The sequence below is a fragment of the Schistocerca nitens genome, chromosome 3 (genome assembly GCF_023898315.1).
Source record: "Schistocerca nitens isolate TAMUIC-IGC-003100 chromosome 3, iqSchNite1.1, whole genome shotgun sequence".
NCBI classification, from domain to species: domain Eukaryota; kingdom Metazoa; phylum Arthropoda; class Insecta; order Orthoptera; family Acrididae; genus Schistocerca; species Schistocerca nitens.
In genome coordinates, this window is record NC_064616.1 from 632,522,899 (window position 1) to 632,547,437 (window position 24,539).

General features: G+C 43.1%; 1 protein-coding gene across 1 annotated transcript in view; it reads right to left on the reverse strand.

Annotated features, from left to right (window-relative positions):
- The window catches only part of LOC126249688 (cytosolic iron-sulfur assembly component 2A), a 36,235-nt gene extending 19,076 nt beyond the window's left edge, over positions 1-17,159 (reverse strand). Inside the window, exons 1-2 of the mRNA XM_049951366.1 lie at positions 16,743-17,159; positions 8,246-8,325 (exon numbers count right to left, since the gene is read on the reverse strand). Coding sequence (XP_049807323.1) covers positions 8,246-8,325; positions 16,743-16,917 — 255 coding nt within the window. The 5' untranslated portion in view covers positions 16,918-17,159. The remainder of the gene's footprint in view (positions 1-8,245; positions 8,326-16,742) is intronic.
- Positions 17,160-24,539: the final 7,380 nt, after the last annotated feature.

The window sequence follows — 24,539 nt, forward strand, 5'->3', positions numbered from 1 at the left end:
TTGTTACTGTTTCAATATTACACACAAGATCCTTCACTATCAAGCTGGTGTCATCAGCAAACAGAAATATTTTTGAATCACCTGTAATACTAGAAGGCATATCATTTATATAAATAAGAAACAGCAGTGGCCCCAGCACCGACCCTTGGGGAACGCCCCACTTAACAGTGCCCCATTGGGACTGAACATCACTACCACTCTCAATATTGCGGAGAATTACCCTCTGCTTTCTGTTCTTAAAGTAAGAGGCGAACCAATTGTAAGCTACTCCCCTTACTCCATAATGGTCCAACTTCTGCAGTAATATTTTGTGGTCAACACAGTCAAAAGCCTTCGTTAAATCAAAGAAAACACCTAGCGTTCGCAACCTTTTATTTAATCCGTCGAAAACCTCACAGAGAAAAGAGAATATAGCATTTTCAGTTGTTAAACCATTTCTAAAACCAAACTGAACATTTGACAGCAAATTATGTGAATTTAAATGCTCCAGTAACCTTGTATATACAACCTTCTCGATAACTTTAGCAAACACCGATGGCATAGAAATAGGTCTAAAATTGTCAACATTATCAATGTCTCCCTTTTTATAAAGTGGCTTCACTACCGAGTATTTTAATCGATCAGGAAACCGACCACTCCTAAATGAAAAGTTACAGATATGGCTAAGTACTGGGCTAACATACATAGAACAATACTTCAGTATTCTGCTAGATACCCCGTCATATCCATGAGAGTTCTTGGTCTTTAGTGATTTAATTATTAACTCAATCTCCCTCTTGTCAGTATCATGGAGGAGCATTTCAGGTAACAGTCTCGGAACACTTTTTTCTAAGAGCGCTATATGATTCCCTGTTGGAATTAGGTTTCTATTTAGTTCACCTGCTATATTCAGAAAGTGATTATTAAATACTGTACATATATGCGACTTATCAGTAACACGGACATTCCCACTACGCACTGATTCTATATCCTCGATCTGTCTCTGCAGACCAGCAACTTCCTTTACGACTGACCATATGGTTTTAATTTTATCCTGAGACTTAGCTATTCTATCTGCATACCACATACTTTTTGCCTTCCTAATAACATTTTTAAGCACCTTACAATACTGTTTGTAATGGGCTGCTGCATTTAGATTTTGACTGTTTCTAACGTTTTGATATAATTGCCACTTTGTTCTACAAGATATTCTTATCCCTCTAGTCAGCCACCCAGGCTGCCTGTTTGTGCTAGTACCCTGTTTTAAACGTTGTAACGGAAATCAACTTTCAAAGAGCATGAGAAAAGTCTTTAGAAAAGCATTATATTTATCGTTTACTGTCTCAGCGCTATAAACATCTTGCCACTCTTGTTCCTTTATAAGGTTTACAAAGGTCTCTACAGCAACCGGATCAGCTTTCCTGAACAGCTGATGACTATATTTAACACGTGTTGCAGCATAAAAATCTTTTAAAGTTAAAATTTGCGCATCGTGATCTGAAAGGCCATTCACCTTTTTTCTAACAGAATGCCCTTCTAGTAATGAGGAATGAACAAAAATGTTGTCTATGGTTGTTCTACTGTTCCCTTGCACTCTCGTTGGAAAGAATACGGTTTGCATAAGATTATATGAATTAAAGAGGTCTACCAGCATCCTCTTCCTTGCACAATCACTTATACAATTAATATTGAAGTCACCACATATAACTAACTTTTTGTATTTCCTATAAAGTGAACCAAGAACCTCCTCTAGCTTTAGCAAAAATGCTGTGAAATCGGAGTCTGGGGATCTATAAATAACAACAGTTACAAGTTTAACTCCGTTAAATTTAACCACACCTGCACAACATTCAAACACCTCTTCAGTGCAGTACTTTGAAACATCAATTGACTCAAATGCGATGCCGTTTTTCACATACATGGCTACTCCCCCACACCGCAAAGAGCTCCTCGAAAAGCAGCCAGCCAACCTGTATCCTGGTAAAGGAAGCCTCTGAATTATCTCCTTATTTAAGAAGTGTTCAGATATACCAATAATTTCAGAGTCAACATCTATAAGCAGTTCACTAACTTTATCCCTAATACCTTGTATATTTTGATGAAATATACTAATTCCCTCATTACTCGGATACCTAAGCTTTGTCAAAAGTGATTCCCTTGTTAGAGAGACTTCCCTTTCTTTTAGAAAGGCAGTACACCCCCTTGTCCACACTGAGTGTTTACCAAAGTAATTAAAACAGAAGTTAGGGTAGGTGCATGGCTGAATTTCAAAGTAGGTAGCCAGACTTTAACGTGTAACAATGGTGGTGTTGAATTTCTGGAACTTGAAATACCTGATGCAGTTTGAAATGTATAATCTTACTTTCAGTTTTATAAATCCAACTTTAATGCAACCTGACAATCCTACCAAAATGACCATCAATGTAAATACAGCTGTTTGTTTGTTAACTTCCCATTTACTCATTGCACAACTTGTTCGTTGGCCAACTCCTCCTAAAGTACTGCATTGTCGATGTTGATTGTGTCACTGCATGCTATCATCAGTTTTCTGTGATTAAGGGCAAGGTTCAGTTCCATTAAAATACGGCACTCCCCCAACTGTTTTGATCTCCAGTAGCTTGGTGGCTTGCTGCAATTTGTCATTTCTACAAGTAATGATTCATTACACAGTCAGATAAACAGATTTTTGGGACCAAGCTAAAGTTTTGAAGCCCTTTTGAATACAGTGGTTCCTTCTCAGACATGCATTCTTCTCTTTTAATCACAATAAATACATTTTGTCATACTGGGTGCATTCTTCTCTTCTAATCACAATACATACATTTTGACACACTGGGGGTGCCCTGTTATAGTAGATTGTATTCACCTCTGGAGGAAGTCTACTCAGGAGGACAATTTTTGCAAGTTCACTTTGTTGAAGCGTGCTTTTATTGTCCATCAAACCATCTCACTGCTGGTGATTTTGTGGGTGCCATCATATTCCCACATGCAGCTACAGATTAAAAACTCCAACCAGTCCTACTTGCCTGGGTAAGACTTACACAAATGGGATGCAGCAGGTACCCAAGAGGTTGGTCTCTAGCAACTGTTTCACCTCAAAGTCATCCACACCATCAATACACAGCACATGACTGAGGTTGAGTGGGTTTTCTTAGATGTTTGCACCATCCTCGCTGCTGCAGCTGACAACAAAACATACACCAACAAGGAATAGATGAACTGCTCACTTATACTATGGGCAGTGCATCAAACAGTGAGCCTCCACACATCCTTGGCCACCATGTCATATCACATGAAGTCACCCCCTAGATGTCTCCAGGATATGCCGGCCGCTGGTGGCCGAGCGGTTCTGGCGCTACAGTCTGGAACCGCGCGACCGCTACGGTCGCAGGTTCGAATCCTGCCTCGGGCATGGATGTGTGTGTTGTCCTTAGGTTAGTTAGGTTTAAGTAGTTCTAAGTTCTAGGGGACTTATGACCTCAGCAGTTGAGTCCCATAGTGCTCAGAGCCATTTGAACCATTTTTTCTCCAGGATATAAAGAAATAAGGTGTCATCAACAATGACAACTATAGTATTCTCTGTCTGTGTGTGTGTGTGTGTGTGTGTGTGCGCGCTTACTCTAGATACTTGGCTTTTCGATTGGACATTGTTGTGATTTTGAACTTTTAACTCGGATTTGTATTTGAGGGTATTGTATAAATACATCATGTCGTATCCACAACACAACAGTGACAAAGAGGATTTAGCAAGCTAATGTGATTCAAGACAGATGCAGCATTGGTGGGAAAACAACAATGCTGATGGAAATACATCAACAAGGAACTACAGCTTCAGCAGATGACCACAGCAACAATTAGCAATGTCATTAGCCATGGCACTGCCTACACTGACTAATACAGCATTTGCAGCTTTTCTGAAATGGAGTACAACTGAGAACTATAGCACTGTCAGCTGCATCACTGCTTCACACATCCATCCAGATATCCAGAAATTTTTATTTTTAGCATTGCCATCACAGGCCATACTGTGTCTATGGAGGAAATTGTGCCCCCAAGAGGATCTGGATAAACTGTCTTTTAAGAGAACAAGTGAAGTGTTGTTGAATTATGACAGGAAAAGTCAGCCCTTCCTCTTATGCCTCTCAGTTTATAGGTGCATGACACAATAAAATGAATCTTACTGTGAATGGACCACCGAGGCAAATAATAAATGGGAACACCTGGTTCAGCAAACCAGGAAATTTGCCAGGTCAGGTGATGATAGGCACAAACAACAGCCCATGAGATAACCAAAGGCATGGCATCTCCATCACATACAACAATGCAAACAGCGGTCTTACAAATCAGACTCAGTATCTTCTCAAAACTGTAAACAGTTCTGCTGTTCATTCCTCACAGAATCCTTTTCCTTCTCTTCCAGACTGTTTTGAGCAACATGAAAAATAGCACTGGTCTCATAAAAATGCTGTTTGTTTCTTCCATATGAAAAATGGTAATGTCCATGTTGTGTGCAGTTCATGCTGGAAAGGCAATAATTGCATACAGAGCAGAAATAGCTTGACGCATACAGTACAAATGTTGTGCAATCCTTTGATAAACCACAGACACTGACTGATTTTCAGATTTTGAAGACAACACACTTTATAAAGTAGATATGGGAACATCAGTGTCTTACATTAAGTGCAAAAAATATCTGACACTAGGTCTGAGAGTATTATAACCACATTATAATCACATCACATCTTACAGTAGCCAAATGCTATTCACAAGCAAAAAAATTGACATTGATGTCATATTTAAACTGGGTGCAAAGAAACTGTCCTTTTTTCCATACATTCCCTGGAAGCAAAAAACATATTCATGTTAGATTCCTTCCCAACATGGTTTCAAAACTGATGAAAAAGTGAATCTTTTTTCAATTCTTGTGCCATTCACGTGGTATATCAATTTCACTCATATAGCTTCCAGTGATAGGCATTCCTGCTGGTGGTGGTGCATTAACCAAATGGTTTTCTATGATTATCTGAAGACTTCAAAGCAGCAAAAGCACGAGTCATTGGTACCTACCCTCCCCAGAACATCTGTTTTCTATGCTAAAAGGTGGAGAATATTGCTGTAAGACTGACTTTTTGGACAATCATCTACAAATTCCACTGCATCATACCTCCTAATAATTATAGTTCAAAACCACTATTTGGCCTAGAGAAATACCACTGGTTACCTTTTGGCATTTCAAGTGCCCTTGCCACCTTATAATGCTACTTTCAACAGTTGTTCCAGAAAATCCCAGCATTTTCTTCAATTACAACAATTATTTCTGTCAGTCCTTAGTTGGACCCACACTCCACCAGAAAGACATTAATACTAGCTACTGAGATGTTGCAGAACAGAGGTGGGTAGTTCTTTTACAAAAGCAGGAAAATGGGACTGAACATTCCACAACTTTATCTTGAAAACACTAAATTCTGCCCAGTAGAACTTCTCTCAATTTGTGAAAGAGGCCCTATTTCAAGTCCACATACCGAAGAAAATCTACACGTACCTCTATGGGGTACGATTTCACCTGGTAATGGACTACATGCCGTTGCTAGCTTTGTCCAGCACTCAATAATCACTGCCACGTAGGATGCCTCAATTTTTACAAAGGGAGACAGTAATCGATAGTTGCAGCTGAATCCCAAAAGGATGCCAACCTCTACAAAGTTTTTAAATGGACAAAAATGGGTTGGTGATGAAGTAAATTTTATGTGGTTATTTCTAATAAAAGAAAAGTCTTTAACTTATAAATCCAACAACAGAAAAAGTAACATTATTAAAGCTTTCTAAGATGATCTCAGGACTTCAGGATGGATAAGCCAGTGGCATGGTGGATCAAATGCACAATGTCCACTCGTTCCTGGATGCTGCCTCAGTGCTCAAAAACAGCCAGCTGGCTGAACAGCATCCAGTAAGATTCGCTGACCATCCATCTTGGAAGCTTCCTATCAAGGACTGTTCTATCTGGTAGGTGAATCCAAAATGGGAAGTGGTCACTGGAGTTATGATGATCACTCAGTTATCATGGAGTAGAATCTGTAAGGACTGCGGAACAGAAAGATATGTCTATGGCTGAGGATAATCTACTAGCAGTGATCAAATGTGTGGGGTTGCCGATGTTCAGGATGTTCATCTCCTCAGACATCATGAGGCTCTCTAAAACTTGACCCCTGAGGCAAGTAGATGATGATGATGATGATGATTGGTTTGTAGGGCACTCAACTGAACAGTCATCAGTGCCCGTACAAAGACCCAATTTTTTCACAGTCCAATTTCTTTCACAATCCAATCGAGCCACTGTCATGAATAATGGTGAAATGATGAGGACAACACAAACACCCAGTCCCTGGGCAGAGAAAAGCCTGAATCTGGCTCGGAATCGAACCTGGGACCCCGTGATCCAGAGGCAGCAACGCTACCCACTAGACCACGAGTTGCAGACGGGACCAGTAGAGTTTGAACCCCATAATACATTATGGGCACTGAAGTCTTCCAGTACAAGAAATGGTCAGAATCTACCACTACTTACGGGGGTAAATACAGAGAGCATATAGTGATCTTTCGAGCCACATGAACTGCTGGCACGTCAGTAACCACGGGTAGAGTAAAGGAGTGATGTTTGTCATAGACAAACACAGTTATCCTTCCCTTGATTCTTTCCCCAGTTAGGTCAGCCTTGCAACTGACACCTTTTCTGATGTTCTGTGCAAAGCTATATATTTCATAACAGCAGCGGCCTTACAACTTCACTGACAAATGCAGGTAGTAGTGCAGACACTGGCAACTTCCAATTCTGTACATGCATCAGTTTTCTTAATACGCTTTTAAGTGTTGAAGCAAATGTAGTAGTGACTGGGTGGTTATATGGTCTCCTAGATCTATTTGACAATACCATACGGAATAGGATTCAGTGTTTTTAGCTCCAGTATCTTCCTTTCTTCACGGTATACACTCTCTACTCCAGACAAGGTGATCCCCAGAACAATTAACACACTTTGTAGCAGATGAACAAACAACTCCATTGTTGGCAGCTTTAACACATTTGCTACAAGTGGCTTGTCCCATACACGATAGTGCGGTATGCCAAAAGCGCTCTGGGTTGGGGACATTAGGCCTCATATTTAAATGAATTAAAGTTGCCTTTATATGCTCTGGACATGTTGTGCTACCAAATATAAGAACAAGGACATCTGCCTACAACATCCCTGGATGACACAACACCTTGCGTGTACTTCAAGGTGGTGTGTAGCTCTGTTTCAATGGCATATTCCCCAAGGTATTCAGATCCTGTCATTTTTACATGCAGGAGACTGGAGTACGTTCAGAATGAACAGCCTGGTTCTCCACTGTGCCCACTGGCAAGCAATAGGCATGGGCACTGAACACTCTGTGCCCATCAATATCAGCACACCCTATAAGTTTTGTCATCTTGGCTACCTGGCCCAAGGGAACATGTGCATCTTGAGTTTTCTGGTCTGGTTCTACTCAAAAATTTCCATAAGTTTGTTGCCAACACACTACAACATCAGAAACAACTGTGAGGTCTTGATACAGGTTTTTGACACTAAGGTCCTCCAACACAAAGCAATCTTTAATAATACCACCACCACCTACACTTTCTCCCAGTTCCCCCTTGTGACACTACAAGTGAATCTGCACATGCGTATCAGGATTAGACTTTCCTGTTTGTGCTGAGACACTGGCTGTCAATTTTGAGTTACAACTGTGAATGCAAAATATGTACTAAAACTAGGTGGTTGCACTGTCATGAAAATCTTATTGGTTTTAGTGTAAGTGCCCAGTTTTTCAATCTCTCTAATTTTTTTCTTTGAAGTGACAATTGGCTACTCTACGTCTCCAAACTGGAAACTTGCATGAGCAGCTGACAAATTATGGTGGGAACAAAAACGTGTCAGGTTCACTGCACAAATTGTTCCAATCAAAATAATATTGTACACCCTACAGTGACAAATTCACACAATCATAGCAAGATTTAGTATCATTCCTGTATCATCAAGAATGATCTTTATCAGAAATTCAGAAATCAACATGGCTATAACACAGGCACCTCAGTGTGTATGATTGACAGCATAGCCTGTTAGCCTAGAGTTGTGGTTTGTTGTCAAACCTTAACGCTTATAACGACATGTAACACCTTGTCATTTATGCCATAATTACAAAACATGAAACCCGTAGGAATGGTTATCGAGAGGTATCATTATCTACTTACTCTTACACAATCTTCATCAACAACATGCAAATCTTCCAGGGTGGCTGGCTTCTCAGGATCCCGAATTGTCTTTATGTGATCTAAAAAAAGAGAAGTCAGTGGTAGAGAGGCAATTAATAATTACTGCAACCAACATTGGACACAATCGTAAGGGTTATTCAATGAGAATTACTCAACAAGAAGCAATATTTATAAAACCTAAACTGACTGTGTGTAATTTAATTAATAACTAATACTGACACAGATTCGAGAGGATGCATATCAAGGATTGGCTGTGACGGGAAAATGCTGACCTCAATTATTTGGTTGGTTGGTTTTGGGGTTTGATGGGGGCTAAACATTGAGGTCGTCAGTCCCCAGTTCCAAACAGACATACTTGTAAAAGGCCTATACAGTAAAAGCGTAACCTCTGCACCCAGAGGGAGGGAACACCAAGGGGTACAGAGCTAAAATGAACACCGCAGTAACACAAAATAGAGGACACTTAAAAGGAGCAGAGCAAATAGTTGACTAGAGTAAAACAGACTACAGTGGTTGATGTATCAGGTAAAAGGTCAACCTCTCAACTACAAATGAAGAACCTCCAGCTGGAAAGTGTTGATAGAGGTACCAACACAACTTGTTATCATAAAAGACACTATTTTGGTATCCACGTCACAATTAAAAGTCGCTGGAGTGGGTGTAGCCTGAGGGCCGGAAGGATGGAGGAAGGGGAAAGGACTCTAGTGACAAGAGAAGGGAATGAACGTGGACTGTGATCGGGAGACCCGACCTAGGCCACCATCATGGGGAGGGGAGTGCAGAAGATGGAAAATGAAGCCTGCGGTTTGAGTGGTCGGGTGAGGCATGGACGCGGGCGATGTGTGACACAAGCAACTGTTGTCGGCGGAATCGTAGGGGAGGGATTCCAGCTTCTACACGAAGGCTAGTTACCGGATTAGTGCGGAAGGCACCTGTCACCAGTCTGACGCCACAATGGAGAATCAGGTCGAGGATCTGCAACACTGAAGGTGCTGCTGAGTCGTACCCCACGCTCCCGTAGTCGAGACGGGACTGGACTAAGGCCTTATAGAGCTGTAGGAGGGTTGTTCGTGCAGCCCCCCAAACGGTGTGGCTGAGGCAGCGAAGGATGTTGAGGTGCTGCCAGCACCGTTGTTTAAGCTTGCGAAGATGAGGTGTCCAAGTGAGCTGAGCATCAAACAGCATGCCAAGGAAGCGATGCGTCTCCTCAATATGAAGGAGATCATTGGCAAGGTAGAGCTGTGGATGGAGGTGGACCATGCCACGATGACAGAAATGCATCACTCAGGTCTTAGAGGCTGAGAACTGAAAACCATGGTTGGATGCCCAAAAATGTGCCTTACGGACAGCTTCCTGCAGCCACCGTTCAGCGACACTGATGCTTGGGAAACTGTAATAAAGACACAAATCATTGGCATGTAGAGAGGAACAGATCGATGAGCCCACTGCAGCCTCAAGACCATTAATCGCCACCAAAAAGAGGGGAACACTGAGAACCGAGCCCTATGGGATATCGTTCTCCTGAATATGATCAGAGATAAAATTTGTGCCAACTTGAACCTGAAAGGAGCGATTGGAGAGGAAATTTCGTAGAAAAATCGGAAGTGGACCCCGTAAGCCCCATTCGTGCAGTGTAGCAAGGACATGATGGCGCCAGGTGGTATCGTACGCCTTCCGAAGATCAAAGAAAACAGCAACTAGATGTTCTTGCCGAGTAAAAGCTGTACGAATAGCTGACTCTAGTGAGACTAAATTGTCGATTGCTGAGCAGCCCTGATGGAAGCCCCACTGTTGCTGGGCCAGGAGGCCCGAGCTTCAAGGATCCACATGAGCCACCGACTCACAATCCGTTACAGGAGTTTGCACATTACGTTGGTAAGGCTGATAGGGCGATAGCTATCAACCAGCAGCTGATCTGCACCAGGTTTCAGCACCGGGATGGTAACGCTATCCTGCCAACGAGTTGGGAAAACGCCCTCTGTCCAGATGCGGTTAAACAAGGCGACTAATTCACCCTGACAGTGCGCCGAGAGATGGCGAAGAAACTAGTTGTGAATTCGGTCTGGATCTGGAGAGGTATAGGGGCAAGCTGTAGGGCACTTTGGAACTCCCATTCACTAAACGGGGCGGGGGGGGGGGGGGGGGGTTGTATTGTCCCCAACGGTGATTGCGAAACGGACAACTGCGTACGCTCAGCCTGCTCTTTAATGGCGCGGAATTCTGCACTGTAGCCTGCTGTCTCGCGGAAGTACAAGCGAAGTACTCTGCCAGCTTTTCGGCGATAGCGATTGGGTCAGTACAATGTGTACCCCAAAGAGAAAGGCAAGGGACAGACGCATGAGGGCGAAAGCCAAAAATGCACCGAACCCGCAACCACACCTGAGATGGGGAGGTGCGAGAACCTAAGGTGGCAACATATCGTTCCCAGCAGTCCTGTTGGCTTAACCGCCGAGCCCGGGCCCACAGCCGTTTATAGGCAACCAGATTCTCTAGGGAAGGATGATGCCGGTGTCGTTGCAGGGCTCGCCGGCGGTCCCGGATAGCTTCTGCAATCTCTGGTGTCCACCACGGGACTGACTTACGCCGTAGGGTACTTGACGAACAGGGGACAGTTGCCTCGGCAGCAGAAACAATGGCAATAGTGACCTCATCCATGGCCAAATCAATGTCACCAGGAAGCGGAGCAATGGCCATAGTAGCCGAGGCGTAGGCTACTCTATCAGCTCCACGAAGAGACCATCGTGGCAGCTGGTCAAGGGGTTGGGATTGAAAAAGAGAAACCAGGATAGGAAAGTAGTCGCTACCACAGAGGTCGTTGTGGACCCTCCAACTGAGGTATGGAAGAAGGCCTGGGCTACTAAGAGGCATGTCAATGGCCGAGTATGTGCCATGAGTCAAGCTAAAACATGTGGGAGCACCAGTGTTAAGGAGGCAAATGTCCTGCTGTGCCAAGAGAGCCTCAACGTTCCTACCCTGGCCCGAGATCTGGGCCCCATCCCGTAAAGGGTTGTGGGCATTAAAGTCCCCAAAAGGAGGAATGGCAGGGGAGCTGGGCAAACAAGGCAGCTAGGTCGGCAAGAGGGACAACCTCATCCGGAGGAAGGTACAGGGAAACAGATCGTAAGCTCCATTCCTGCCCGGATTCTCGAGAGCCATGTGAAGTGGCACTGGGGCACTACGAACAGTGGCAAGAACATAAACACAGACACCGCCAGACACCCTGTAGTATTCTAAATGGTTCTTATAGTAACCCCGGTAGCCACAGAGGGAGGGGGTCTGCCGAACAGGAAACCAGGTTTCCTGTAGGGCCAGACAAGTGCCACAAAAGCTGTTTCAACTCAGCAAGGTGGTGGAAAGAACCACGGCAATTCTACTGAAGGATAATGGTATCCGACTGTGAAGACATGAAAGAACCTGGGGGAGGGGGGATAGGTTACGCCTTAGAAGCGCTCGCCGCCACCGATTGCGAAGTAGCCTGATCAACTTCCATAGGAGCTGCGGGTCGAGCAACATCTAGCTCCTGAGGGGACGCTAGATGCTCCACATCATCTTCAGGTGCAGTGGTGAACTCCTTTTCTGTCTCTATGTCCTTCTCCTTTTACTTTTTCTTCTTTTTGGTAGGGTCCTGTTTGTCCCTCGGTTTATCAGGCTGGGTGGGCTTTTCTGACCCAGTCTCATGGACCTAGGAAGACCTGGAAGCCCTACGGCCCTCAGGTGGTGGCTTTTTCAGCCACTGGCTGACATCTGGAGGGGCAGTAACCATGGAAGGGAGGGCACCAAGCAATCCCTTCCGCGCGAGGGAAGCCGGAGGAGGCGGGCACTTCTCCGACACAGAGGTGGAGACTGAAGTCCCCAAAGGAGGGGTTGTTACTCCCCATGTTGATAACAGGGGAGCAACAGAAGAGGGTGTTCCCCCAACTACCTAGGGGGCAGGAATAGACGGCCGGGCTGGAGGGCCCACAAAAAGCGGTTGAGCTTGGGGGCTCATCGCCAGGGACGGGGGCATCGAAGCTGCTGCAGCGAACGTCGATGAAATGCGCACAGGGTGAAGGCTGTCGTACTTGCGTTTAGCCTCTGTGTAAGTGAGCCTGTCCAAGGTCTTATACTCCATAGTCTTCCGTTCTTTTTGATAAACCGCGCAGTCTGACGAGCAAGGTGAATGTTTCTGTCCACAGTTTACACACACAGGGGGCGGCAAACACGGGACGTTGGGGTGGGAGGCACGTCCACAATCCCAACAGGTAGGGTTGGCGTCACACCTTGATGACATATGCTCAAACCTCCAGCACTTAAAGCAGCGCATGGGAGGCGGGACATAAGGCTTAACATCACCTCGATATATCATCACCTTGACCTTCTCGGGCAGGGTGTCTCCCTCGAAAGCCACGATGAAGGCGCCTGTGGCGACCCTACTATCTTTAGGTCCCCTGAAGACAGGTCGTCCAAAGTGGACACCGCGGCATTCCAGATTTGCACAAAGCTCATCGTCAGACTGCAACAACAGGTCACGATGAAAAATAAGTCCCTGAACCATATTGACGCTCTTATGAGGCGTAATGGGGACTGCAACATCACTGAGCTTGTCACAAGCAAGCAATGCCCGTGACTGTGCTGGGGATGCTGTCTGTATGAGGACTGCTCCAGACCTCATTTTAGACAGGCCCTCAACTTCTCCGAACTTGTCCTCTAAATTTGCCACAAAAAACTGAGGCTTTGTGGTCAGAAATGAGTTCCCATCTGTTCGGCTGCAAACCAGAAATCGATGAGAATAAGTCTCACCAGGTAATTTAGACCGCCGTTCCTCCCTGGTGTGGACAGGGAAGGGAACAATTAGGGGTCATACTGTAAAGCATTGAACTTTCCTTTCTTAGAGACTCGTGCTTGCTCACTATTCGTATTTCGTTTCATGGTGGTCCCACGAGCAGCTATGGGAAGGAATGTCCACCCAGACAGAGCCCCGCTTGCCTGGGTAAGCCTAATACAACCAGGGGGCGGCAGGTTCCCCAGAGGTCGCCCGCTAGCAAGTGTTCTACCTCAACAGCCATGTGTCTCCTCGGTGTGCAGCACACCTTGAGATTGAGGTTTTTTTTTTATAGAGGTTTATACCATCCTCACGACCCAGGCAGTTAAGACAAGATCCCCGGGCTCTGTACCGTACAATGTTCCACTGTCGCGCCTTACGGTGGTCGTTGAAGCACGCTCAGAGCTTACGGTATTGAGGACTGGTGGCGCTTCCCAGTCCCCAGCTCAGGGACCCCGGGGTCGCCAAGCCCGTACCCAGCAACTAAATGCTGAGCCCCCTGAGGGGTCAATTCTTTGAATTCTTGTTTTTTCCCCTCCTCTCTTTTTTCAACAAGGCATGTTGTTCTTTATGACAATATGAGACATTGAAATTAAGGTGGAAAGGAGAAAGATACAGATACATCACTCACATCCCTCTTGACAGAAGAGACAAATATCATTAATTGTACAATAAAAGTTCATTATCAAATTCAAAATATGGATGAAAGCATAATATCACAACAACTAATTCTCGAGAATCATTTAGCGTATGTACAGAGAATTAGGAGATGCAATCGATCTTCTAGAAATTCTATATAGCCTTTAATGGGGGAAAGTCAACTACCTACTATTGAAAATGTAAAGAGTCGGTCTCGCTCTGGACAGATATTTGGGAAAACTCTAAAAACTTCAACAAGGAAGCTCAGTGGTTGAATAAAGAACAAAATGCAGTTAGCAATATCCCTTTGGCTGGGGAGACAGTGGGTATCATTAACGAAACATATGCAGCAAGCAGTTAAAAAACTCGTACTGTAAATCCCCTGGAATTAGTAAAATACAGTGTTTGGATTACAAAAGTGACTCCAGTGCATTTGCTTTTAACTCCACCAGTAAATCATGTTTCCAGCAAGGATGAAGAGCTCCCTATGTGGCTGACCTCTGATGTAATCTATTTACTTCATACAAATGGTGACAGCAGATTACCTGTATATAGTATCTGGTCAGTCTCCCAGACAAAATAACTCTGCAATTACAACTGTGCCTTGCAGGCAGCCTAGTTATAAGATACAAAGGCGTTTCCCCATTAGAGGTGTCCGCTTCACTGCTCAATGCACGCACACCACTGAACAGTGGTGCTGTGATCATGGAACTATTCCTTCATCCACAATCACGACATCACAGGCATAGCAAACTGCCTGTCTATATAGAAAAGCGCACAACTGCCAGTAGGCTGACAAGCTGTCATAGCAGGATGTGGATTTCTGTGTTTGGAAAGAGGAGATGGTAGTTTGGATGCTTAAGGGAGCTGCGAATGTGGGTGGCATAACTGACAAGCTGTTGTTGGTGCCCGATCTGCAATGGAGGTACTCAGCCTCCACAAGTAAGCAGTTCACATGACTAGTTCAAAAAGCTCCTGTCACAAGTCGAACCCTGCAGAGGTGTATCGGATCCAGTATCTGCAATGCTGAGGGTGCTGCCGAACTGTATGAGATACTCCCATAATCGAGATGGGATTGTATCAGGGTTTTGTAAAGCTGCAGAAGGGTAGTGTGATCTGCAGCCTAGGTGGTGTTACTCAGGCAGCTAAATGTATTAATGTGCAGCCAGCTCTTTTACTTAAGCTGGTGAAGATGGGGAATCTACATCAACCGAGAATCGAAGACCAGTCCTAAAAAGTGATAAGTCTCCACCACACTGAGTAGTTGCTCCTCGAGGTAAAGTTCTGGTTGTGGGTGAACGGTACAACTTCGACAGAAGTGCACGACGTCAATCTTGGCGACTGAAAACCAAAAGGCATAAGTGAGGCCCCTTTTGTATGGCACCTTGCAGTCAACGTTCAGTGACACCTGCACTGGACAAGTAATGGTAGAAGCAAAAGTCATTAGCATACAAGGAGGGTGATACTGAGAACCCCACAGCTGCTGCTAGACCATTAGTGGCTACTAGAAACAGGGGTATACTCAGTACAGAGCCCTGAGGATCCCCAATCTCTTAGATATGGGGAGTACTATGGGAAGCACCAGCTTGAACCCAGAAAGTGCAGAGCGAAAGGAAGTTCTGAATAAAACTTGGGAGCGGATCCCAGAGACCCCACTCGTGTAAGGTAGCGAGGATGTGGTATCACCACATGATGTCATAAGCCTTTTGCAGGTTGAAAAAGACAGCTATAAGGTGTTGACACTGGACGAAAGCTGTTCGAATGGCAGACTCCAGGTAAACCAGATTACCGGTAGTGGATTGGCCAAACCACCCTAGAACGGAATCAGAAAAACCCCGAGACTGAAGGAACCAACACAGCCATTGGTTAGCATGTGTTCACGCAACTTACAGGGAACATTGGTGAGACCAATTGGAAAATAACTGTCCAACTCTAGAGGGTGCTTACCTTGTTTCAGTACTGGGACAACAATGCTTTCTCGCCATTGCGATGAGAACTCACACTTGCTCCAGATGCAGTTAAAGACAGCAAGGATATGACGCTGACAATCCACCAATAGGTGCTTGATCATTTGGTTGTAGGTGTGGTCCGGTCCTGGGACTGTATCAGGACAGTGGTCTAGGACACACATGAATTCCCACTCACAGAATGGACCATTTTATGGCTCCAGGTGGTGTATAATAAAAGATAATGGGTTTCGCTCTACACGCTGTTTTAGGGCATGAAAGGCAGGTCGCTAAATTGTCAGACAAAGAGGCTCGAGCATAATGCACAGCAAAATTTCGCGGCATCTGGGTCGGTGTCGACAGCATCATTCAAGGTAATACCAGGTACTAGTGCTACTACCGCGTTAGCCCTTAACTAAAACTACAATTACGTGTGTAGATGTTACTGGCATGAACATTTGTCACGTCGCAAAAAAATAATTAAAGAAGAAAGAGGAATATTAAAGAACGACACAAATCTGCTCTAGCAGAACTGCTTATTCGTGGGTAACTTTTTACTTCGTTACACTGCGATGCAGTGTTTCCATGATCGTTATTTGGTTTCTAAATTAGTGTACTACCGTTGTTCTATCCAGTTTTCTAACTTACAACACCAGTTAAGCACTTTCACTACAGTCCCTGCTGAAGGCGAGTTTAGCATTTTATTGCTAACCATAGACGGACGTTGGCATATGCTTTCAAAGAATTGCAATGCCATGGTTGCACACTAATGTTCTACACTCTACAGAGTGGCACAGTGACAAAGACCAAGCAGGTTGGAAAATTAATATTGCAAAATGGCTTAGTACTCTTCAAGCAACCAATATAGTTATGCATGCCCTACTTGGAGCATATAATGCATGGCAGCTCTATCTGTTTCATTCTATTTAAGTTTCAATATCAGAACCAAATGATGCAATTTCGTCTTGCCTGAAGAGAATTCGAAGATGCTGACCTATTGTGTGGCCTGTGCGGTCAGTCGTATTTTTTTGGAGGTTATATAAGTAATCCCATTTACGTCACTGTTATTTAAAAGCTCACAAAATCTTACCGTAAACAATTTCCTTGAGTTGTTCGGTGGATATTTCCGGTGCAAAATTCGTTGTCTGCTTGGGCACATCATTCTGTTGTCCTTTTGCTCCTTCCACGGTGTTTACTAAACCTTCTGTATTGGCTCCAACACCAAGCAACGCTTTAGACTTCTGAATTATGGATAACAACATCATACACAACAAAACAATAACACATCCCCCCCGCTACTATTACAGGACACAGTTTCCAAACATGCAAAGTTGGGCACGTCAAGATATCGCATTCCGTCTGTGACACCGACATCGCTGGACCTGTGGCAGTGTGGCTTAAAGTCGGGTTTCCAAACGCGACAAAAGTGACGCCATTCGTCGCCGAGACACGGAAAAGTCAACATCACAGCGAGTGTAAAGAGCAGCAGTAGCCGGGTTTACTTGGGCATGAAATACACACTCGTACATGTCCCCACTACCACTCGTGTAAGAAAACTTACTTGTAGGAACTACCTACTTGCACACTGTCATGCCAACTTAGACGTAAGTTACGAAGTTGTAACGCTTGTAATTTTATTACACGAAATCGCTTCCCCCAACATCGCCGAGAGCTTCAATAACTGCCGGTAGGCGGATCTGCTCTCGGACATTGGACAGCACACAACTTGGACCACTTGTTTTTGTGCGTGAAAAGTTAGCGTCACGACAAAGGAATAGTCTTAGTTTTCAAGTAAATAATTAAATAGTTCGTAAAGCGGCAAACTGTTCTTAAACCATATGATAGAAATGTCAGTTCGGCATTAATCAATTCCGTATAAACACATATTTGTAATGAAGTAACACAGCATCGTCTGATGAGAGGTTCAGAACCAAAAGATGTTGTAACATGCTAAGAAACACAGAACAGTCAAAATTGAAAATGTACCTTTTATTTCGGGATAATGATAATTTTCTGCCTTAGTTATTGAGTGTAAATGTACTAGTGGAGTGGAAATACAAAATTTATTTGTGCCTTTAGAGATTTAAAGCTACTTTTGACCCTAAATAAAATCCTGTGTTAAGCAACAGTGTTCATACTGGCGCAGTTATTATGTAATGACTGTTCTGCAGAGCAGTACAAAACTTGGTTACTAAAGTAAGCACTGTACCAGTAAAGGACACATCATACACCTAAAAAAAATGCACTACAAAGAAATTATCCAAATGGGATGGATATCAGTAGAAGTGATTTACATGTACAGACAAACAAATGATTACAATTTCAGAAAAATTGGATGATTCATTCAAGAGAAAGAGCGTCTCAAATTGAGCAAGTCAATAGTATGTTGGTCCACATCTGGCTCTCATTCAAGCAGTTACTCGGCTTGTCATTGTCTGTCAGAGAAGTTGGATGTTCTGAGGGATATCGTGCCAAATTCTGTCCATTTGGCGCCTTAGATCGTCAAAATGCAGAGTTGGTTGGATGGTGTTGCCCATAATATTCCAAATGTTCTAAACTGGGGAGAGATTCAACGATATCACTGGCCAATATAGGGTTTGGCAAGCTTGAAGAGAAGCAGTAAAAACTCTCGCCATGTGTGGGCGGGAATTGTCTTGCTGAAATGCAAGTCCAAGATGGCTTGCCATGAAGGACAACAAAATGGGCATAGAATATCGTCCACATACCACTGTGCTGTAATGGAGCCACAGATGACAATCAAAGGGCATCTCCAGACAAGTGTTCACTGACCATTAGGATTCAGTTTGAAGGAGGACTCATCACTGAAGACAGTTCTACTGCAGTCAATCAGATTCCCAGATGAAGAAGTGTCTGGAGATGCCCCAGACAGTGGTGGTATACCAACCTGACTGTCGCTCGCCGAAAAGTCAGACAACCAGGAGTGATGATCTGGGGTGCTATTTCTCTTCATTGCACTACCCCTTTGATTGTCATCCATGGCTCCCTTACAGCACAGCAGTATGTGGACGATATTCTACATCCCTTTTCGTTGCCCATCATGGCAAGCCCTCCTGGGCTTACATTCCACAAAAATAATGCCCACCTGTACAAGGTGAGAGGTTCTACTGTTCGTCTTTGTGTTTGCCTAAAACTATCTTGGCCAGCAAGGTCGCCAGATCTCTCGCCAATTGAGAACATATGGAGCATTATGGGCAGGGTCCTCCAACCATCTCATGATTTATATCATCTAATGTAGCAATTGGTTAGAATTTGGCACTATATCCCTCAGGACATCCAACAACTCCATCAATCAATCCCAAGCAAAATAACGACTTGCATAAGGGCCAGAGGTGGGCCAATATGTTATTGACTTGCTCAGTTTGTGAAGCTTTTCCTCTTGAATAACACATCCAATTTTTCCGAAATTGTAATCATTTGTCTGTCTGCACTTGTATTTCACATGTGCTGATTCCTGTCCCATTTGCATAATTCCTTCACGATGCATCTCTTTTTGTCTTAGAGTATATTTACATTAGCTGTGACCTGCAGTATCAGAACATTTACTAACTTTAAAAATAAAAACAAAGTAGAACTCTTGACGCAAAATCCTTACCTTCTAATGTACCTTCAGTGTACTGTAGACAGCATTCAGCACTAATCATAAAAATTTAGAAAAGTACACTCTGGAATGCCATATGCGCATTGGAGTGACAAAGTGTCTCCAGTTGCCATAAGCCACTGGCATGGTATGTTGCTTACATACATTAATCTTTGTTCCATATATCATGAATACATTTCGTTACGATGTGGAATGTGTCACTTTTACATAAGTTTTCTTTACACAAAATAATTAATTAATTAATTTTTTTACAGTTACTATTTCATATCTAAGAATTCATCTACTGAGTAGAAGGAATTGTCATTCAGAAATTCTTTTAATTTGCTTTGAAATGTTGGTTGACTATCTGTCAGACCTTTAATACTATTTGGCAAATGACCAAAGATTTTTGTGGCAGCATAATTCCCCCCTTTTTGTGCCAAAGTGAGATTTAATCCAGAACAGTGAATATCATCCTTTCTTCTAGTGTTGTAGCTATGCACTTCACTGTTATTTTTGAATTGGGATGGGTTATTAATGACAAATTTCGTAAGTGAATATATGTATTGTGAAGGTACTGTGAATATCCCGAGTTCCTTAAGTAAATGTCTGCAAGGTGATCTAGGGTGGGCCCCAGCTATTATTCTGATTACACGCTTTTGTGCAATGAATACTTTCTCTCTTAATGACGAACTGCCCCAAAATATGATGCCATATGAAAGCAGTGAATGAAAATAGGCATAGTAGGCTAATTTGCTGATATGCTTATCACCAAAATTTGGAATAACCCTAATAGCATAAGTGGCTGAACCTAACTGTTTCAGCAGATCATCGATGTGTTTCTTCCAATTCAATTTTTCATCAATGCACACACCCAGAAAATTTGAGTATTCTACCTTAGTAACAGACTTCCGTTCATAGTCTATATTTGTCAATGGTTTTATGCCATTTACTGTACAGAATTGTATAAACTGTGTTTTCTCAAAATTTAGTGGTAGCCCATTTGAGAGAACCACTTAATAATTTTCTGAAAGACATTATTTGCAATTTCCTCAGGTGATTGTTGCTTGTTGGGTGTGATTACTATGCCTGTTGGGTGTGATTACTGTACATGTATAGAGCAAGAAATGTGAGTCAAAAGTAATGCAAAATTGATTTTACTCATTGGAAAATGACTTTCGAGCGAAAGTACGCCCTTGGCAGATAGTTATGCTGCGACAGCGATCGCTGAGATCGTCATCGACAACCAAATCGATAACAGAAACAATGAAAAGTGTTTACCATTCTCGAAATTATTATGTTTTTCTTTTTGTTTCCGGCATTGTATGATGTCGTATGCTTTGGTGTAAAATTCTCTGTGATTATTTTATATGTAATCGCAACAATAAGTGTGTAATTTGTGTAAACAATATCTGAATTTCATTTGCCATACTTACCACTATAGAATTGCCACACTGGTGACCCAAGACAAGTGTACATTTTCCACATACTTGGTGCCACACAGCATTATCACCAATACAATAGATATCACAAATCATCAGATGTTATTTGGGTATTTCACAGCTTTTGAGTGTTTTTCCCATGGATTGCGTAGTGCAGTAAACTATATGGACCAAATTAAGCCCAAAAATGCTAGTAAGATTGACTATCTACGTCCACCCATGTGTGCAAAGGGGTCTCGTGTTTCCAAATGGCCATATCTATCACATCTCTCTACATATCATATTTAATTGATATATATCCAATGGAGAAACCACAAAACCTGATTCCTGCAAGTACTTCTGGCCCTCCATTAAATCCCAGTGTTTGTGTGCGACACCACTTCCTCACTTTCCCCAATCTGAGGTGTGCTTCCACAACAGTTTTTGAGGTGACAGTTTGTGCCTTATGGACATTTTTCTCCTGTACAACATGTGTTGCAGGAAATACCCCAGTTCTAATTAGACCAGCCACAAACCTGGTTTGCCATTGCCAAAGCAGTGTTCACTACTAACAACATTCTTGAAAGTAAGGCGCAATATTCAGAATCACTGTGTCACACATCTGAGCATGTTGCTACAATCCATGTTATTATCACATTACCACCTCCTTTTAATAAGTTTGAGGCAGCCAAGGCGGCATTATTCCAAAGACTGCGCAAATCACCTGAGCAGCGAATTCAAAAAATTTTCTTGGAACAATTAGACAGATGGACACACTCAAAGCTCTAGTGCCTACTACTAACTTTAGCAGATCATGTATTAATGTCTGACATTTCACTGTGGGGCATATGGGTAAGCAAATTGCCCCAAGCAGTTCAAGCATGAACTGCTATTTAAGGCTCCCAGAAAATGTTAAGTTACAGTTACCAGATCGCATCTTTACATTACAAGATGGACGCCCTTGCTACCCAGCAGGCAGCAGCAGTACACATAGTTGGCAGCTATATTGTGCATTGACATGGCAAGCAGCTAGAGAGCAGTGCCAACTGTACCTAAGGCTTTCTGATGCACCATGCACAGAGCGGTGCCCTCCACTACAACAGATAATGGTGGAACAGTACCGAGCAGTCCCTAAGACACCTGACACTGCCACTGAGGGTTATCAACCCCAGGTGACCAATACGCACCATGCCCATCTGACATCAACAGACAACCAGGTGCCACTCACCTTTCACGATACAGACAGCAGCTGACAGATTGCCTGTTAGTGTTGGTTCCACAGATGTTTTTGCACAGCAACACACAAATGCACGTTCCCTTGCGAACACCCACTCACTTCTCGTGAGCATTGCATCAGAGGTCATGGAATTAAGAGAATAAACCAAGACATATTCTATGTGAACCAGACCACTCTGCTTTTACCATCTGAATGCAAAGGCCACCTTTATGTATGTGACTGTAATGTTAACCAGCAATTTTTGGTTAACACAGGGTCTGAGATCAGCATGACTCCAAACACCATTTCTCTTCCTGCACTGCACATATCACATCTCAACTCAAGGCAGCGAATGGATCGATTATTACAACACACTGATTATTTTTCGTAATATTTACGTTGACAATAATCAGATTTTCATGTAGACTTCCATGCAAGCAGATGTGAATGAGTCTCTGCTGGGAGCAGATTTCTCCACAACTTTCATTTTTGTTCAGATTTACGAGACAGACTGCTCTTCTGTAGAACATCTGGTATTGGCATTCGGGATATGATTGGAAGACCTTCTATGTAAGCTGCTTGAAAACATGCAGAAGCATTCCAAGCCCCCCTGTGTGCAAGCTACCACAGTTTCGCTTTTCAGTCAACAATCAGGTAGCAGCAATCGATAAATTGCACATGGACTCTGAAGGTGACGAGGCCACATGCCGCTCCCAAAGTGAGGCTGTGTAACACACCCAATACTGAATAACTCATTTGAAATCATCACAGATGTCACCACCTACACTCCACAACAGCCTTCCTTCTGAACCTACAACACAGATACAGGTTAGCGACAATGCAACCACTGACGATAATTCCCACATGTATGTGTACACATAGAGTAATCACTGCGCACTTTACACCAAAATGACATGATATACTTATAAATCTGGAAACTGAGAGACAAAGACAATAATTTGTATAAGGGTAGACAGCTGTTCATTGTTTCTGTTTTTGATTTGATGGTCATCCCAACCCCTTATCCACCACACCATTATGGAAGACAGGATTGAAACTACAGAGGGACTACCTGCCTTCCTCAAAGTATGGCAGTGGAAATGGCTACAGAGCTCACCACCCAATGCCTCCTCTACCCACATTCTGCTAGCCAGGAGTCAGCAGCTCACCAGCCAGCCACTGTGCGCTGCTCCCTTCGTGCCTTCTGACACCTGTTGTACTGCTTCTCATCTACAAGACTGTATTCCAGACCTTGACACCTCCTGCTCACTCCAAGGTGCTCAACGCTGGAGGGGGAGGGGAAGCTCTGTGGTGGCATTGATTATGAAGATCGTCATCGATCATCAAATCAATAACAGAAACAATGAACAGCTGTCTATGCTTGTACAAATTATTGTCTTTGTCTCTCGGTTTTCAGATTTATAAGTATATCATGCTTTTTTGGTGTAAAGTGCTCACTGATTATTCTACATGTAAGTGTCTCAATAAAATGTGTAATTTATGTCAACAGTATCTGAATATTCTTCTACGTATTCGCCACTACCAAAGTCTCACAGTTCCCTAATTAGCGTATTGGATGTGCCCAAACAATTCCTGCAAGATCTTCATTACCCAACATTTTTAGATCAACGTTTACTCTGTGCACATCACTATAAGCCCATGGGCTAAAAGCTTCTCAACCACATTAACTCCTATATGAATAAATCTTCTTCAGCAGTTCTAATTACAGATAAGCATCAGTTGGGTACCAGTGAAATGTACTTTCAAGATCAATGTCCTCAGAATTATAGGTGCAGGTGGAACTTTATCCATTGCATACAGTAGCCCATTGTAGTCTCCAACAAACAACATCTGGTGAAAAAAGTCAAGAGAACCATCTCCATCGGGACAGCAGATACCATCTTCTGACACAAATCCATCAAAGGGTCCATGCCCAAGTGAAAAGCACAGTGGTAATGACGAAGTGTATCTATGTTGTGGCAGTGTAGGGAAGCAGCCTACTTACGCTGTAGTAAATGCACATCAGTTTCCATTGTGTGCCAGCCAGTCTGCTGTAACTAGCTCTGACGTCATAAATGTTGCGCAATACCTTAAAAATCAAGCAAATGACCTAAAACTGTTCTATCATGTCAGAAGTAATAATAAATTAATGTGTGTTAAATATCAGTTCGATAACTTAAGCCGTTTCCGAAATTTGGACGTTTTTCTGCAAAAATAATTGGCGCAACAGAAAAGAGCTAGAGACTTCAAAATTTATATTTAGATTCATCTTTTATAATGATTTAATAAAAACAGTACTTTGGATTTCACAAATTAAGATTTTAGTGGAAATTCATGATTTTCTGGTTTTCGTCTCAAAACTGAAGGAAGCAAGATAGATTAAGTAGGCTAAGAAATAAGGCTAGGATGTTTAGATTTAAATAGGTTGGAGGTCCGCTATGACTATGAAGATGTGAAAAGTTTCGTTTGAATACCTATAAAATTATAGCGATAGCGGATCTCAAAAGGGACAGTTCAGAGCTCATCTGCTGCGTGCAGTGCAATTAAATTAATTCTCTCGCCCACAATACCTAACTTAGCCACGTCAAAATTTTATTATCAATACTTACCTGCGTGCTGAATGCACAGTTAAATTAAGAGCTTCATCGGCCA